The sequence below is a fragment of the Pseudophryne corroboree genome, chromosome 1, assembly GCF_028390025.1.
Source record: "Pseudophryne corroboree isolate aPseCor3 chromosome 1, aPseCor3.hap2, whole genome shotgun sequence".
Taxonomy (NCBI): domain Eukaryota; kingdom Metazoa; phylum Chordata; class Amphibia; order Anura; family Myobatrachidae; genus Pseudophryne; species Pseudophryne corroboree.
Window position 1 is genome coordinate 395,336,894 of NC_086444.1, and position 19,839 is coordinate 395,356,732.

Sequence of the window (19,839 nt, forward strand, 5' to 3'; positions counted from 1 at the left end):
CTTACATAAGAAATTTGACGACATGCCAAATGTGGGACAGCCGACTTCTCAGCTCGTGCCTGTCCAGGCGTCGCACAGGTCATCAGGGGCTCTAAAACGCCCGCTACCTCAGACCGCAGACCCAGATGTCGACACTGATACTGACACCAGTGTCGACGACGATGAGTCTAACCTGATGCCCACTAAGGCCATTCACTGCATGATTGAGGCAATGAAAGAGGTGTTACACATTTCTGATATAAATACAGGTACCACTAAAAAGGGTATTATGTTTGGGGAAAAAAAACTACCCGTAGTTTTCCCCCCATCAGATGAATTAAATGAAGTGTGTGAAGAAGCGTGGGCTTTCCCTGATAAAAAATTGGTAATTCCTAAGAAGGTACTAATGGCGTTCCCTTTCCCGCCAGAGGATAGGTCACGTTGGGAAACACCTCCTAAGGTGGATAAAGCGCTCACACGTTTGTCTAAAAAGGTGGCACTACCGTCTCCGGATACGGCCGCCCTCAAGGAACCTGCTGATAGAAAGCAGGAGGCGATCCTGAAGTCTGTATATACACACTCAGGCATTATACTTAGGCCAGCTATTGCGTCAGCTTGGATGTGCAGTGCTGCCGCTGCGTGGTCAGATAAACTGTCAGAAAATATTGACACATTAGACAGAAACACGATCCTGCTAACCATAGACCATATCAAAGACTCAGTCTTATATATGAGAGATGCACAGAGGGAAATCTGCCGGCTGGCATCTAAAGTAAGTGCATTGTCCATTTCTGCTAGGAGAGGCTTATGGACTCGCCAGTGGACAGGAGATGCAGATTATAAAAGGCACATGGAAGTTTTGCCATATAAGGGTGAGGAATTATTTGGGGATGGTCTCTCGGACCTAGTTTCCACAGCAACGTCTGGGAAGTCAGCATTTTTACCCCATGTCCCCTCACAGCCTAAGAAGGCGCCGTTTTATCAGGTTCAGTCCTTTCGGACCCAGAAAAACAGGCGTGGAAAAGGCGGGTCTTTTCTGTCCAGAGGCAGAGGTAGGGGAAAAAGGCTGCAACAAACAGCAGGTTCCCAGGAGCAAAAGTCCTCCCCCGCTTCTTCTTCCAAGTCCGCCGCATGACGGTGGGGCTCCACAGGCGGAGCCAGGTACGGTGGGGGGCCGCCTCAAGAATTTCAGCGATCAGTGGGCTCGCTCACAGGTGGATCCCTGGATCCTTCAAATAGTATCTCAGGGGTACAAACTGGAATTCGAGGCGTCTCCACCCCACCGGTTCCTAAAATCTGCCTTGCCGATTGCTCCCTCAGACAGGGAGGCGGTGCTAGCGGCAATTCACAAGCTGTATTCCCAGCAGGTGATAATCAAGGTACCCCTACTTCAACAAGGCCGGGGTTACTATTCCACACTATTTGTGGTACCGAAACCGGACGGTTCGGTGAGACCCATTTTAAATTTGAAATCCTTGAACACATACATAAAAAAATTCAAGTTCAAGATGGAATCGCTCAGGGCGGTTATTGCAAGCCTGGACGAGGGGGATTACATGGTATCCCTGGACATCAAGGATGCTTACTTGCATGTCCCCATTTACCATCCTCACCAGGAGTACCTCAGATTTGTGGTACAGGATTGCCATTACCAATTCCAGACGCTGACGTTTGGACTGTCCACGGCACCGAGGGTATTTACCAAGGTTATGGCGGAAATGATGATACTCCTTCGAAAAAAGGGAGTTTTAATTATCCCGTACTTGGACGATCTCCTAATAAAAGCGAGGTCCAAGGAACAGTTGTTGGTGGGAGTAGCACTATCTCAGGAGGTGCTGCACCAGCACGGCTGGATTCTGAATATCCCAAAGTCACAGCTGGTTCCGACGACACGGCTACTGTTCCTGGGTATGATTCTGGATACAGTCCAGAGGAAAGTGTTACTCCCGGAGGAGAAAGCCAGGGAGTTGTCATCTCTAGTCAGAGACCTCCTGAAACCAAAACAGGTATCAGTGCATCGCTGCACGCGGGTCCAGGGAAAGATGGTGGCTTCTTACGAAGCAATTCCCTTCTGCAGGTTCCATGCCAGAATCTTTCAGTGGGACCTGTTGGACCAGTGGTCCGGATCGCATCTTCAGATGCATCGCTTAATAACCCTGTCTCCAAGAACCAGGGTGTCTCTACTGTGGTGGCTGCAGAGTGCCCATCTTCTAGAGGGCCGCAGGTTCGGCATACAGGACTGGGTCCTGGTGACCACGGATACCAGCCTTCGAGGCTGGGGGGCAGTCACACAGGGAAGAAACTTCCAAGGACTATGGTCGAGTCAGGAGACTTCCCTTCACATAAATATTCTGGAACTAAGGGCCATCTACAATGCCCTAAGTCAAGCAAAATCCCTGCTCCTACACCAGCCGGTGCTGATCCAGTCAGACAACATCACGGCAGTCGCCCATGTAAATCGACAGGGCAGCACAAGAAGCAGGATGGCGATGGCAGAAGCCGCAAGAATTCTCCGATGGGCGGAGAATCATGTACTAGCACTGTCAGCAGTGTTCATTCCGGGAGTGGACAACTGGGAAGCAGACTTCCTCAGCAGACACGACCTCCACCCGGGAGAGTGGGGACTTCATCCAGAAGTCTTCCAGATGCTGGTAAACCGTTGGGAAAAACCACAGGTGGACATGATGGCGTCCCGCCTCAACAAAAAGTTAAAAAGATATTGCGCCAGGTCAAGGGACCCTCAGGCGATAGCTGTGGACGCTCTAGTGACACCGTGGGTGTACCAGTCGGTTTATGTGTTCCCTCCTCTGCCTCTCATACCAAAGGTATTGAGAATAATAAGAAAGCGAGGAGTAAACACAATTCTCGTGGTTCCGGATTGGCCAAGACGAGCGTGGTACCCGGAACTTCAAGAGATGCTCTCAGAGGACCCGTGGCCTCTACCGCTCAGACAGGACCTGCTACAGCAGGGGCCCTGTCTGTTCCAAGACTTACCGCGGCTGCGTTTGACGGCATGGCGGTTGAACACCGGATCCTGAAGGAAAAGGGTATTCCGGAAGAAGTCATTCCTACGCTTATTAAGGCCAGGAAAGATGTTACGGCAAAGCATTATCACCGCATATGGCGGAAATATGTTGCATGGTGCGAGGCAAAAAAGGCCCCAACAGAGGAATTTCAGCTGGGTCGATTTCTGCATTTCCTGCAAGCAGGAGTGAATATGGGCCTAAAGCTAGGCTCCATTAAAGTACAGATCTCGGCTCTGTCGATTTTCTTTCAAAAAGAACTAGCTTCAGTACCTGAAGTTCAGACATTTGTGAAAGGAGTGCTGCATATTCAGCCCCCGTTTGTGCCCCCTGTGGCACCTTGGGATCTCAACGTGGTGTTGAGTTTCTTAAAATCACATTGGTTTGAGCCACTAAAAACCGTGGATCTAAAATATCTCACGTGGAAAGTGGTCATGTTATTGGCCTTGGCTTCAGCCAGGCGAGTGTCAGAATTGGCGGCTTTATCATGTAAAAGCCCTTATCTGATTTTCCATATGGATAGGGCAGAATTGAGGACTCGTCCCCAGTTTCTACCTAAGGTGGTGTCAGCGTTTCACCTGAACCAGCCTATTGTGGTGCCTGTGGCTACTAAGGATTTGGAGGACTCCAAGTTGCTAGACGTTGTCAGGGCCCTGAAAATATATGTTTCCAGGAAGGCTGGAGTCAGAAAATCTGACTCGCTGTTTATCCTGTATGCACCCAACAAGCTGGGTGCTCCTGCTTCTAAGCAGACTATTGCTCGCTGGATTTGTAGTACAATTCAGCTTGCACATTCTGTGGCAGGCCTGCCACAGCCAAAATCTGTAAATGCCCATTCCACAAGGGAGGTGGGCTCATCTTGGGCGGCTGCCCGAGGGGTCTCGGCTTTACAACTTTGCAGAGCAGCTACTTGGTCAGGGGCAAACACGTTTGCAAAATTCTACAAATTTGATACCCTGGCTGAGGAGGACCTGGAGTTCTCTCATTCGGTGCTGCAGAGTCATCCGCTGTTAGGCGCCGAGGGTCCGCCCGTCAGTGCGGCCCGGCGCCTAGCAACTAGGGACGTCGCATGCGGACAGCCGCCGGCTCCCTAGCAACGCTAGACGCCGGGCGCACGGAGCCGCTCAGACCCTAGCAACGGGGACGCCACTGTCGGACCGCGTTCCCCGTTGCTGGGTCTAGATTAATCACCTCATTGGTATCCTGGCCGTGCAGCATGCAGCTGCACGGCATGATTGTTAATTACCCTGTCTGGCTCCTGATTGGAGAGCTCCCAATTAAAAGCACTCTCAGGACTTCTCACAGGCGCCGGTAATAGCTTCCTGTTTGCGGTGTCTGTTGCAGAGAGTTTTCCAGTCCTGTCTATCCGGTCGTTCCTGTCCTCAGTGGTCCAATACTCGGAAGTTGTCATCCTTTCCTGGAGTCCAGACCGAGCACCTTTAACATCCAGTGGTGTTCGTGAGTCGCGGCGTAGCCGTGTGTTGCGGCTTGACCGCTTACTATTTATTATTTGGTTATATTGTGTTTCGGAGCTTTTGCGGAGGATTCCGCTCCCACAAATCCACTCTGGTATCCAGCGGTGCTGGATAGGAGTAACGGATTCGTGGATTTTTGGTTGTCCTTTTCCCTGGCGGTTTGTCCGCACATACTTCTGGTTTAAGTTAGTTAGCTTGTAGCCCCTGGCCTGGTTGCTTAGTCAGAGGGCCCCTTGTTATCACCCTGTCTCGGATTTCCCTTTGTCTCCCATTAAGACCTGAGGGGGCATCGGAGTTGGGCAGACATAATCCGCCCTTCAAACGCGGCTGCCATGGGCTCAAGCAACCATAGTCTCGCAGGGGATTTCTGATAACACGGGCGAGACAACGGAGTTAGGGCGCCAGGGGTTACTAGGCTTTCCTGCTCCCGTAACCAGCATTCCCTTCCAGTACTCTGACCTCCGTCATAAGATCTCCTCTGGTCAGACGTACTGGTATCATAACATTATTACCGGCCAGACTAAAATTTAAAATTAAAACGGGATTTGATTTTTTCCCTTAATTCAGTTTGGAAGATTTGTCGGCCTCATGAATCCCACTGGTGTAGGGCCAAATTCTGGCCAGCTTCTAGTCAGTCAGATTCAAGAACTTACTCAGATGGTTCAGGATCTATCCCTTCGGGTGAGGTCACAGGAAGATCTGTTACGGACTTCCCCGAGGGTCGTTCCTGAACCGAAAATGCATTTGCCTGACCGTTTTTCTGGGGATAGAAAGCAGTTTTTTAATTTTAAAGAGTCTTGTAAACTTTATTTTCGTTTAAGACCAGTCTCCTCAGGTACGGAATCTCAGCGGGTCGGAATTATTATTTCTTTACTTCAGGGGGATCCCCAGACCTGGGCTTTTGGTTTAAGAACAGACGATCCGGCATTGTTGTCTGTAGACGCCTTTCTAGGGTCTTTAGGGCTACTATATGATGACCCTGATAGAGAGGCATCCGCCGAGAGTCATTTGCGTGCTCTCAGACAGGGTAAGAATCCCGCAGAGATTTATTGTACGGAGTTTCGCCGTTGGTCGAACGACTGTGGATGGAATGACCCAGCCCTGCGCAGTCAGTTTCGCCTCGGCTTATCTGAGTCTATAAAAGACAGTCTCCTTCAGTATCCCGCTCCTGAGACTCTTGATAAACTCATGGAGCTTTCTATTAAGATTGATCGTCGTCTCAGAGAGCGGAGGGCTGAAAAAGGAGCACCTGTCGGGTCTACTCCTTGTGTTTTTTCCATTCCTGTGGACATAGAGGAGCCCATGCAGATAGGTCTCTCCAAGCTGTCTCCTGAAGAAAGAACCAGAAGGCAAAATTCTGGTCTTTGTTTGTACTGTGGGAGTAAGGGACATTTTGCCCGTAATTGTCCGAACAAGTCGGGAAACGCCTCGACCAAGTGAGTTGTGAGGGGGTTCACTTTGGTCTGCAGCTTATCTCCTCAAATAATTCACTGTTAGTCCCAGCTAAAGTTTCCTTTGGCAGCCTCTGTTCCTCGGTGTCGGCTTTTGTTGACAGTGGAGCTGCAGGGAACTTTATGGACTTAACGTGGGCCAAGGCCTTAGGTATTCCTCAGTTAGCCTTGGGTAGGTGTATCACCATGCATGGTTTAGATGGGAGTCCCTTGTCCAATGGGGTTATTTCTCTCTGTACACCCCCTGTACTACTTTCGGTAGGAGCTCTTCATTCCGAAAAAATTGAATTTTTCCTTACCCATTGCCCAGCAGTTCCAGTGGTTCTGGGTCACCCTTGGCTGGCCTTTCATAATCCCATCATTGATTGGCAGTCAGGGGAGATCTCACAATGGGGTACCATCTGTAATAAGGAATGTATTACGCTTCCCATCAGAATAGCTGCTGTCATTCCCGCACCCATTCCTGTGGAATACCAGGATTTTGTTGATGTATTTTCCAAGGGCAATGCGGACATTCTGCCTCCCCATCGGCCTTATGATTGTGCTATTGAGCTAATTCCTGGTGCCACTTTGCCTAAGGGAAGGTTATATGCATTATCCGGTCCAGAAACTGTGGCCATGAATGAGTATGTTAAAGAAAGCCTAGAGAAAGGATTTATCAGGCCATCTAAATCCCCTTTAAGTGCAGGCTTCTTCTTTGTGGAGAAGAAGGATGGATCACTCAGACCTTGCATTGACTTTAGAGCCTTGAATAAAATCTCAGTAAAAAATACTTACCCTTTGCCACTGATTTCTGTCCTCTTTGATCAGCTACGTTCGGCTGTGATTTTTTCTAAGATTGACCTAAGAGGAGCATATAACCTCATCCGAATCAAGTCAGGGGATGAGTGGAAAACGGCATTCAGTACTCAGTCGGGTCACTATGAGTATCTGGTTATGCCATTCGGCCTGTCTAACGCTCCGGCAGTTTTCCAGGATCTCATTAACGATGTGCTCCGTGATTTTCTTGGAAGATTCGTAGTAGTCTACTTAGACGATATATTGATATATTCTGACTCTATTGAACAACACGTTACCCAGGTGCATCAGGTTCTAAAAAAATTACGTGAAAATCACCTATATGCCAAGCTGGAGAAGTGTGAATTTCATGTCACGGAGGTATCCTTTTTAGGGTACATTATTTCCCCTCGGGGATTCTGTATGGAACCGAAGAAGCTCCAAGCCATCCTTAGTTGGGCGCAACCCACCAACTTAAAAGCAATTCAGCGCTTTTTAGGGTTTGCGAATTATTATAGAAGATTTATTCACTCTTTCTCTGACCTAGTTGCTCCCATTGTGGCACTGACTAAGAAGGGAGCGGATCCAACCAACTGGTCACGTGAAGCTGAATTATCTTTTCAGGCCTTGAAACAAGCCTTTATCTCAGCCCCAGTCCTCAGACATCCCAACCCAGAATTGCCTTTCATTGTTGAGGTTGATGCCTCGGAGGTTGGAGTAGGGGCTATCCTATCTCAGAAGGATCCGGATTCTCTAGAATTACATCCTTGTGCCTTTATGTCCAGGAAATTCTCATCTGCTGAATCCAACTACGATGTTGGTAACCGGGAATTACTGGCTATTAAATGGGCTTTCGAGGAGTGGAGGCATTGGCTTGAGGGAGCAACACATACCATTTCAGTTTTGACTGATCACAAAAATCTTCAGTACATTGAATCAGCTAAACGGCTGAATGCCCGGCAAGCTCGTTGGGCTTTATTTTTTACTCGTTTCAAGTTTTTTATCACCTTCAGGCCAGGTTCCAAGAATACCAAGGCGGATGCCCTATAACGCAGTTTTCTTCCAGTTCATGATAACATTCCTGTTACTCCCATACTTCCGTCTTCAGTCATTCGGGCAGGCCTCACACAAGATTTATTTACCCAGTTAAAGCAGCTTCAACATCAAGCTCCTGGAAATACTCCTGCTGGTCGTCTTTATGTCCCTGAGTTTTTGAGAGCAACTGTTTTGACGGAATTTCATGATAGCAAAGTTGCCGGGCATCCGGGGATCGCTAAGACTTTGGAATTAGTCTCCCGCTCAGTATGGTGGCCTGGTCTTTCCAAAGACATTAAGGAGTTTGTTTTTTCGTGTCAGGTCTGTGCACAGCATAAAGTTCCCCGTTCCTTGCCTATCGGTCAACTTATGCCCTTGAATGTTCCTCTCAGGCCATGGTCTCATATTTCCATGGATTTTGTGGTGGACCTCCCTCTGTCAGCCGGATGCCGAGTCATATGGGTGGTAGTTGACCGTTTTAGCAAGATGGCCCATTTCATTGCTCTTCCCCGATTGCCATCTGCCCAGGGATTGGCAGTTTTGTTCCTCCGCCATGTTTTCAGACTCCATGGGTTACCCACTGATATTGTTTCTGATCGGGGTCCACAATTCATTGCACAATTTTGGAAGTCTTTTTGTGCCTCTTTAAAGATGAAATTGTCTTTAACGTCTGGCTACCATCCCCAATCCAACGGGCAGACTGAGCGAGTTAATCAATCATTAAAACAATATTTGCGTTTGTACTCGGCCAAACTCCAAAATGACTGGTCCGAGTTTCTTCCGTTGGCGGAGTTTGCTTACAACAATGCCTGTCATTCCTCCACCAATGTGTCTCCATTTTTTACAGTTTTCGGTTTTCACCCCAGAGCTAATTCCTTTTTTCAACATTCCTCTGTCTCCTCACTGACCTTGACCGCTCATCTCAGACTCATTTGGAGAAAAGTGCACCTTGCTCTCAGAAAAGCGGCATTTCGGGAGAAAAAATTTTCTGACAGGCTCCGGCGGCCGTGCACTTTTAAAGTTGGAGATAGGGTATGGTTGTCGACTCGCAACATTAAACTTCGACAAACCTCAGCCAGATTGGGCCCTAAATTTATTGGACCATTTCATATTATAAAAAAAATCAATCCAGTTGCTTTCCGGTTACGTTTACCAAGAACTCTCCGGATCGGAAATACCTTCCATTGCTCCTTGTTGAAACCATACGTTTCTTCCAGTAGATTTCCTCGGAAGATCTCTCAGGGGAAATCACCAATAGATGTACAGGGTCAGCAGGAGTTCTTGGTGGAAAAGGTTCTCGATTCCAAGTTGTCCCGGGGTCGGCTTTATTTTTTGGTACATTGGAGAGGTTATGGTCCAGAAGAAAGGTCTTGGGTCCTGGATGAGGATCTCCATGCCCCGAGGCTCAAAAAGGCATTTTTTCGAGAATTTCCTCAGAAACCTGGCCTTAGGGGTTCCTTGACCCCTCCTCAAGGGGGGGGTACTGTTAGGCGCCGAGGGTCCGCCCGTCAGTGCGGCCCGGCGCCTAGCAACTAGGGACGCCGCATGCGGACAGCCGCCGGCTCCCTAGCAACGCTAGACGCCGGGCGCACGGAGCCGCTCAGACCCTAGCAACGGGGACGCCACTGTCGGACCGCGTTCCCCGTTGCTGGGTCTAGATTAATCACCTCATTGGTATCCTGGCCATGCAGCATGCAGCTGCACGGCATGATTGTTAATTACCCTGTCTGGCTCCTGATTGGAGAGCTCCCAATTAAAAGCACTCTCAGGACTTCTCACAGACGCCGGTAATAGCTTCCTGTTTGCGGTGTCTGTTGCAGAGAGTTTTCCAGTCCTGTCTATCCGGTCGTTCCTGTCCTCAGTGGTCCAATACTCGGAAGTTGTCATCCTTTCCTGGAGTCCAGACCGAGCACCTTTAACATCCAGTGGTGTTCGTGAGTCGCGGCGTAGCCGTGTGTTGCGGCTTGACCGCTTACTATTTATTATTTGGTTATATTGTGTTTCGGAGCTTTTGCGGAGGATTCCGCTCCCACAAATCCACTCTGGTATCCAGCGGTGCTGGATAGGAGTAACGGATTCGTGGATTTTTGGTTGTCCTTTTCCCTGGCGGTTTGTCCGCACATACTTCTGGTTTAAGTTAGTTAGCTTGTAGCCCCTGGCCTGGTTGCTTAGTCAGAGGGCCCCTTGTTATCACCCTGTCTCGGATTTCCCTTTGTCTCCCATTAAGACCTGAGGGGGCATCGGAGTTGGGCAGACATAATCCGCCCTTCAAACGCGGCTGCCATGGGCTCAAGCAACCATAGTCTCGCAGGGGATTTCTGATAACACGGGCGAGACAACGGAGTTAGGGCGCCAGGGGTTACTAGGCTTTCCTGCTCCCGTAACCAGCATTCCCTTCCAGTACTCTGACCTCCGTCATAAGATCTCCTCTGGTCAGACGTACTGGTATCATAACATCCGCACTCTCCCGCCCGTTTGGGAGCTTTGGTATAATCCCCATGGTCCTTACGGAGTTCCCAGCATCCACTAGGACGTCAGAGAAAATAAGAATTTACTCACCGGTAATTCTATTTCTCGTAGTCCGTAGTGGATGCTGGGCGCCCATCCCAAGTGCGGATTGTCTGCAATACTTGTAAATAGTTATTGTTAACTAAAGGGTTATTGTTGAGCCATCTGTTGAGAGGCTCAGTTGTTTTTCATACTGTCAAACTGGATATGGTATCACGAGTTGTACAGTGTGATTGTTGTGGCTGGTATGAGTCTTACCCGGGATTCAAAATCCTTCCATATTGTGTCAGCTCGTCCGGGCACAGTGTCCTAACTGAGGCTTGGAGGGGGGTCATAGTGGGAGGAGCCAGTGCACACCAGGTAGTCATAAATCTTTCTAGAGTGCCCAGCCTCCTTCGGAGCCCGCTATTCCCCATGGTCCTTATGGAGTTCCCAGCATCCACTACGGACTACGAGAAATAGAATTACCGGTGAGTAAATTCTTATTTTCCCAAATACTATTGGTACCAAGTTGTATGCTCCTCTCAACTAGAATCCCTCCAGATAGACTCATATTTATCTGGCAGCAATCTATCCACTAGAGCAAAAGGTAAAGAAATTTCCCTTAAGGTGGTCTAATTTACACCAACATGAAAAATCTGCTGTATCCAAAAGTACAGCAACCCTATATTCTCACATTAATACTGCATGCAGGAACAGCGCCGGGTGTGACAACAACGTAGGGTTGGCTTGTAAGATAATAATATTTTAAAAATGGTAAACTAAATGCTAAACGTTCATGAATCAACCCACATACAAATAATCTAACAAAAGCTATTATAAAATATATCATTGGTTACGTAAACAAAGGGGTGGCTTTACTAAACGTTAGGTTTTCAATGGATTTTCAAAGGGCAATAGTAATTCATGCTAAATAAACATGATTTACCATTAATTACAATTGCCCTTTGGTCAGTGTGGCCGATATTTAGTAAATCTGCCCCATAGCTCCTTCCTGCATTTATGAAATTCTCTACTGAGCAAAAACTGTTGCCCAAAACATTTGAAAGAGGACTTTATGTGAACAGAAATGGGTTGTACTGGTTTAAAATTAGAAAATTTCCTCCTCCTCCTCCTAATTTTTTACATGTAATAAAGACAAATTTGTCGATTAAAATAAATAAATAAAACTGAGAAAAAGAGGCATTATAGTACAGGCAAACTTACTTGTCAACAAGTAAGGGACTTTAGCCCCATATTCGAGCATTACATATTCGAGCATTAAAACTCCATCAGGAACATCTTCTTCTTTTCTAGCATTGCAAATAAAGTAGTCTGTCCATTCAGGGGGCTTAAAAAAATCCACGGAGGTGGACAAAACATATTGCTGCCCCAATAAACAGATTGTGATTGAAGCTAACAGCACTGGAAGAGTAAGCACCGGTGCAGCGGGTCCTTACACTAGACTATAGAGCCATCTACTGCCAAGCTGCGTCTAGAGGACAAATCACAGAGCTCTGATTGTGACAGCTCCTAGCATGCCCTGGAACATTCCTCAGCACTGCTAGTGTCCAGTGGAAGCTGGTGCCCGTTGAAACCTCCTATTGCTTTTGCCACCGCTGGGAATACAGAACTCCGATCTGCACCTGCCTCAGAACTGCACTGGCTGCCTTCGGCACAGCAAGCAGTTACATCTCTCATATACTCTTGACAACCCCTTGTAATAAACATGACCACACACTCCAGAGCTCGTGCTGCTGTGCACCTTACATATAATCACAACACAGGGGTGTTACACCCCCATTAGATACACTTGCCAAGTGATCATACCACCCAGCACCTGGCCCTATCCAAGGTCTCAACTACAGATCTATGGAGAACCATCAATGGTTTGCACACATTCCTGCGGGGAGGCAATCAAGATTGGTGGCAGGACTTAGCAAAATCCATTGCTGACAGCCAGCCATCAATAGGAAAACCCTCAACCATCGTTGGCACACCATTGATGATTGTTAACCATTCATGGTTAATTACCATCTCTAATTAAGAATATCTGGCATAAACTCATTTTGATGTCAGAAACAATGGATATCGTCTCAAGAAGTTTGTAGGTAAGTACTTACTGGTAATAATAAAATAGGAGATATTTTGAGGCCATAGGTGTTGGAAAAGATGTAACAAAGTATAGAGGAGTTATTATTATTATTATTATTAGTAGTAGTAGTAGTAGTAATAATACTAATAATAAATACTGTTTGGAGGCCTATTAATTATAGAAGACCTACCATGGCATTTTTATTTACTTTCTTTCCTGCTACTGGCCAGGGATAGCAGGAAGGACCCAAACCCAATTCTTTTTTAATTATAATAAGGAAGGTTTATGCAAAACTACATGTAATATTCAAGTTACTACTCCATTCCAATGGATAATGAAATCATAATTTGGAGGGCAAAATCACTAACGAAGTCACTATTGTTTAACCCCCACCTCTATGTCTACTAGAGCCTGCTGGTTGTATTAGTTCAGCAACAGCTGAGGACAGCTCTGCTTGCATCAATATGATATTATCCCGAAGTACACTGTTGTGATAATAAGGAGATGCTGGGAAACATAGACTCAAAGTTGTGAAAGCAGCATATTTTCAATATATACAACATCTTTGTAATTTTTACTCTGAATTAAAGCCTGTTACATCTTAAAAGACATTTAACAAAACAAAATTACTGAAATTAATGAATATACACAGATGGTTTGGCTTTCCAAAGGAAAATGTTTTGCTTCACAAGGGCTTTTAAAATGTGGTCAAGTTTATTCAGTATTTTAATATGCAAAGTACAGGTTGAGTATCCCATATCCAAATATTCCGAAATACGGAATATTCCGAAATACGGACTTTTTTGAGTGAGATAGTGAAACCTTTGTTTTTTGATGACTCAGTGTACACAAACTTTGTTTAATACACAAAGTTATTAAAAATATTGTATTAAATGACCTTCAGGCTATGTGTATAAGGTGTATATGAAACATAAATGAATTGTGTGAATGTACACACACTTTGTTTAATGTACAAAGTTACAAAAAATATTGGCTTAAATGACCTTCAGGCTGTGTGTATAAGGTGTATATGAAACATAAATGCATTCTGTGCTTAGATTTAGGTCCCATCACCATGATATCTCATTATGGTATGCAATTATTCCAAAATACAGAAAAATCCGATATCCAAAATACCTCTGGTCCCAAGCATTTTGGATAAGGGATACTCCACCTGTATTACTATACTTGGGTGGCCAACAGATTTTTTTAAATCCTAGTTATAAATGACACCATCCACATCATTAATATGATTATGTGCTTAATCATTCATTTAACTGAAGTTTATTTAAGATAATTAGTGTTTTTTCTTTAAAATGTACTTGTTTGCTGTAATAGGTGTGCAATGTAGAACTCGGTGCAAGATACTGGCAACAATGGGATGGCAAATTTGCCTGTCCAAGAGTCCTTAATCTGATAGTCACTCCAGGACCCATTTCCCAGGAAGGTTGAAAAGAGTCCCAGTTCTTTTAAGAATTGGCTTGATTGACTCTAGGAGCAGTGGCATATCTATAATGGGTGCAGGGTGTGTGGTGCACATGTGACCCTTGGCAAGAAGGGCCCCAAGTTGAACTTTCTGATCCTATTATAGAACCCACTTTGTGTCCTCCTCCCCCTTCCATATAGCTGCCAGTGGCCATATTTCAGGTGATATATGCAGAAGATGGTGCTGATGCAGGAGATTGGCCAGAAGGTTAGGTCGCAGACAAACAGTAAAACCATATAGGTACAATTTGTGGCTGTTTTTATTATGGCAAAGGGACCCCACTTTTATGGCCTCTTTAATATATTGGAAATCAGTCCAAGCTTTCTGTCTAGCTTTAGGGCTGGCTGAGTATTTAACTGTAAGTACATTGCCTATTTTTAGATGATTCAACTATGCAGGCTTAAGAACACTTGTCAACATGTATATGTTGTAGGAACACTTACTTTGGTAATGTAGCTGAAAAGTCCCAATTGTATCATCTTGAAAGGTTTTGAAATAAACTGAAAGGCTGTTGGTTGGACTACGGATCACCTGACCTTCAACCAGAAGAGTTTCATTTGCCAAGACCATAAGACCATCCTCGCCTATGCCACGAATAGACAGGTGCTCACCCTCAGAGAGGTTAACACTTTTAACCTGAAGTAAAAACAAAGACACCATGGTCAGAAACAGCTTGCATCAAAGCATGTTCATTATCTACTTACAATGGAGGCAGACATTTTATGAGCTGAACAAATATCCGTAAGAATGCAGCCTAATGATTCACTAGGAATTACTAACAGCACTGAGTCAAGAAGGACTTTGTGATATTTCCCAGTGTTATAATTAAATTGATAAAATAGGCCATTAATCAAGCCAGAAAAATGGTTGTGTCCAAATTTTGGAGTCAACATGTACACTGTAAGCATTTTCAATTTGCAATTTGTAAAACATGAAACAATTTTATTCTGAATCTGTGAAATAATAATTTTTATGATATGATTTACATTTACAACCATTGTTAAGTGAAACTATCTCAATGAGATGTGCCGTCAATCCTTTCCCCAACCCCCTCCCTATAAGAGGAAGAAAAAGCTACAGAGTAATAAATTTTTTTAAACAAATGGACACTTACAGAGTAGAGAGCTAAACGCTGTACCGGGTATTCGAGAGCAAACTGAGCTTTTAAAACACTTCAACATATTTGTTCATATCTAACTACTTAAGAGGTTACTTTTTAAAGTGTGACCATTAGTGTCCTTAAATTTCTACTTTTATCTCCACATGAAGCCACAAAAGTACCTATAAAGAAACAAGTTTTCTAGCTTACTGTGCATTAAAACCAGAAATAAACATCTTTTTTTTCCAATGAGTAACTGTACACGCCATACACGGACAGTCTTTGAACCCCTTTAGCAGTAAACAACATAAAGTATCTATAAATAATGTGACCAGACACAAGCATTGGCCGGGAAAAAGGTCAGCTTTTATATAAAATATTTATTTTAGAATTTAATGAAATTGTATGGTAGTGAAGAAAGAATGACCAGTTACTAAAGTATTGCCATCTACCCAAACTATTCTTCCAAAGACACCAATCACAGGCCATTCCTGACAGTTGGTGCCACCAACCCCTGTATGGTATAAATAAGCCTAACCCATGTATTGTACAGCAGAACACCTCCAGATCAACTTCAGTAAGATGGCCAGTGAACTCTGATTCTTACCGGCCAAAATCAAGGCCAACAATTTTTGCAAGGAAATAGGAGCGATTTCTGTAAGTAAAGAGACCCATTGTCTAGTGACAGGAACTTGTGAACACTAAAACCCCATCCACAGAAGAAAAACCACCACCTAAGAGGCCATAACTAACTGTCAAAAACAGGTAACCCCACTCTAACAACATCATCACTGCAAAAAGTGGACTGACACAGCCTGTTTCAGTCAAGGGGGCTAATCCTCATTCAGGCATATAAAATGCCTCCTTTTATACTTCTTCCTTTGCAGGCCTCTTCTAGGATCTGTGGTGTTGAAATAGGGTTAGCAGTGGAATAAATTTTACTGGGGCCTAGAAACTACAAGGGCCCTCCTGTGTCTTCAGTGTGCTATACAGGCTCCCGATCATTTAGTCTTTTCCTTCTCCCTCTCATCCTTCATGCAAATTCAATACTGCAGAGCAAATAATTTTATACATGGTATTTGCTGGATCAATTAAGATATTTTAGGAATTATGAGTAATAGAAATTCAATAGTATTGCATTATGATGTTGTTTATTTCCATATATGTAAGGATGATAACAGTGTACTACTATATGTCATGGAAATATGGCCTACACCACTGGCATAGCCAGAATTTTGTGGTCCCCACAGCAACATTTTGAAGGAGCCCCTGTTCCAATGCTTCTAGACAGACACCTCTCCCTGCATCCCTATCGGCAGCTTTTACATGTTACATATCAACCCTAAGTCTGCAGGGACATTAGGGCTGAGAAAATTGCAGTTTCCAGTGAGTGTGCAGACAGGGAAGAAGGAAGTGGGGACCAACCATCTCCTACTTTAGTGGGATACTTCCTGCAGGAGATTCGACTTGAACATGACCCTTATTGTGACAATCTTAATGTCGGAGCTCTGTTCTCATCCCAGAACTCAATTTACAAAGGTTGTAATCAAGGAGTAGCCAACACTCCAGTGTCAGGCTCACTGATTAGCTCAGCTCAGCTGTGCCTGTGAGGGTGAAATAGAAGGATGGGAGATGGATCATAATAAGATGGAATGGATGATGTAATGGTTAGCATTACTTCCTAACCGCACTAAAGACATGGGCTCAATTCCCACCCTGGTCCTTACTGAGTGGAGTTTAAATACTCTCCCCGTGCTTGCATGGATTTCCTCTATATACTCTAGTTTTCTCCCCCTGCAATCCAAAAAATATGTGGTTCATGTGCATGTGTTTAGGGAAGACTACATGCGTCAAGTGGTTCTTATCTGCTGTCAAATTCTATGTTTCTAAGTTTTACTGAGAGGGACACACACACACACACACACACACACACACACACACACACACACACACACACACACACACACACTCACTCACTCACTCACTCACACAGACTGTCATCTATGCTAGCACTGGCAAGTACCTCTTTTTAGGATAAGCAATGGGCCAGACTCAATTTCTCAGCTGGCAATTCCATGAACATGGTAGACTACTACAGTACAGTATATGATCTGGGCCCCACAACAATGGCACCCCCTGCATCCACTACAGACCCATGCTCTACACATGACATTTATAGAATTTTAGCTTCAAAGATGTATACACAAGTTGGAAGTATGCTGCTGCTTATTGTTTTCAGCTAAGGCCAATTATTATTACTCGTGCGGCAAAGCTGATGCCATATTGTGGTAATCAGGTGGTTTCTCTTTGTGAACACCTGACCAAACCTATACATAGGATTAATACTGTATAGGGACCATATAATCAAAATCTAAGCTCAAATATCGATGCACATTTCAAGTTGTTGTGTTAACATCTTTCCCCCATTTTGAAAGAAGATTCTTCGGTCCCCCCTTGTCGAAGGTCAGAGGGGCACCTTGGATCCCCAACCCCAAAAGAGCCCTTAGGGTGCAAGAGTCTTCAGGCTTCCTTCTGTCTCATGGCTCGGGGTGGCCCTTTTCTCCCCAGGATTGGCCAAAATGTCCTCCTGGAGAATGGAATCTTCGTCTCTCGCCAAAAGGAAAGAGCCTTGGGAAATAATGGGGAGAGGGTGGCCCATAAGGTACGGTGTAAGTTAAAAAGATGCAAAAACTGCATAAATAATATATAAATAAATAAATAAGCCTCAGACAGAAGGATGGGAAAGAGAGAAAATGTTCTTTGCCATAGCCAGAATGCCAGGGCAAAGGAAAAATGGTGCACCCTGCAAATTAAAGTGCAGTGCTAAAGTACCTTACTAGTGCATAAGTGCCTTCCAACACCAGTGCATGTTCAGGCACCACTAACTCAGGAGGAACCAGGGGCACATAGCACCATGGGTTTCAGGTCACCGGCCTCTTGGCCAGAGGATTAAGTAATGACCCATCACCTACTGGAGGCACCTTCAAACCCACCACTGTACCTGGTAGGGATGGACATTAACCATTAATGATTTAAAATCATCAATGGTCTATGCCCAATGTAGAATGCTTTTACCATCGATGGGTGAGAACCAGATGCTTTCCCGTCAACAAAGATAAAGAAGCACTCAATTTATTTATTTTTTCTCAAAGGTGCTGGTACATGGAGCCTAGCTCTTGAAGCACCCGTAAAGTCCCGCCCCTATACTCCCACCGGTGGGTGAAACCATCGACAGATGGTGTCACACCATCAAGGTTAAACATCAATAGTACCATTGTTGGTGACCATCAATAATTAACCCATGATAGCCATACCTAGTGCATGGGAATATACACTTGACCTTAGCCAAAAGGTATTGAATATGCTTAGTCATTCAGTTATGCTACTGAGAAAATCATTTATAAAGTATGTTTGTGATGTTATACTTATGAAATGGACTCTAATGACACATACACATGGTCATGGAGAGAGTTGAAATAGTGGCACCATCCAGTGTTAACTATTCCTTTCTTGATATAGCTACTATATGAATTTTGAGACCACATTGGCCTCAAATAATATTTTGGAAGGAAATATAAACATCCCAGTGATGACAGAAGAATGCTGGGAGCTCTGTCCACATTTTTGCATAATAAGAATGTTCTCAACATACAAATAGCAGCCCTAGAGGGAACTCAGCCTTGAATACACTGATTCATGTCGTGATTGAATCACAAATCTTATTAAATCATTTGTTTACCGGAAACTGCTGCAGAAATAAATTGATATAATAAAATATGTTAAAGAAATGTTACTGTTAAATCTAAATCAGGGCTATGTGTCACCAGCTGGCCTACGTCTCTTGTGAATGATGTGGATAACCACAGGAACCTGAGGGCTAGGACTAATGTAAAGGCAATAGTGCAAAGCACTATAGACAGCTGTGACACCTGTGCTTTGTGACATGTCTCCTGGCCGATTCTATAGAATGTGTTTTTTTATCAGTACAGATGAGTGTGACTGCAAATGTATGTAGGTAACATTTCTCCTGTGGTCCATCAATTTTAATCCAAGTCTGATGACTGCAGCTGGCACCTTGATCTGGGCCTTGATCTGATTTTTTGGTATGTAGTCACAATGTCAACACTTATGATGTCAACAATTAACATGTCAGCATTTGTAGAAAGTCGACATGTTCAGACCAACAGGGTTAGTGTTAGGCTGTTTGGAGGGAGGGTCAGGGCTAGCAACTAGTTGGAGGGTTAGGGTTACGCTATATGAGGGGAGGTTAGGGTTAGGCACTAGGGGAAAAATGAAGGGTTAGTTATACTTACTAGCAGTGCTGTATGATCTACTGGAAGTCATCCTGATGTCACTGCCATTCCTGGAGGACAGTGCACCAGTCAAGTCGCCGCAACATCACCAGGGATTATTTTGTCTGCATTTCAATCATGTCAACATTTTATTTCTGATGACAAGCATGTTGACATTATACCAGTGTCGACATTCTCATGCTGACATTATGAATATTGAGAAAATATACCACACCACTGATTATTAGTATGAATAGTTTAGTAGGTCTTTGCACCCTCTCTATGTCAGCAGAGTAAGCAAAGTGCTTCCTTATACTCCGAGCCTAAATACACTTTGTACCCTTCCAGAACAATATTTATGCTATGCACAAACTTGCTGAAGAGTTTATGGTGTTTTCCATATGAAATTTATAAGCCTATTGTTGCTGAAAATATTTCAAATAAATTGAGGGAAGTATACATAACAATACAAATAATCTCACACAGACAGGGAACTTTGTCATAAATGTTATTGAGTTATTGCGTAGTTTATTGCTCTTTTCTTTTACTGTTGTGGTTGCTTGTCAGCTAAAGGCTATATTTTATATAATTCCCATAAGTTAAGCAAGCAGCCTTTATATCTGTTCTTAGAGTGATATGA

The 19,839-nt window shown here is 44.6% G+C and overlaps 1 protein-coding gene across 2 annotated transcripts in view; it reads right to left on the reverse strand.

Moving 5' to 3' along the window:
- The window catches only part of SEZ6L (seizure related 6 homolog like), a 607,177-nt gene that overhangs the window by 171,126 nt on the left and 416,212 nt on the right, over nucleotides 1-19,839 (reverse strand). For both annotated transcript variants that reach the window (XM_063913207.1, XM_063913206.1), the window contains exon 5: nucleotides 14,252-14,444. In XM_063913207.1, coding sequence (XP_063769277.1) covers nucleotides 14,252-14,444 — 193 coding nt within the window. The remainder of the gene's footprint in view (nucleotides 1-14,251; nucleotides 14,445-19,839) is intronic.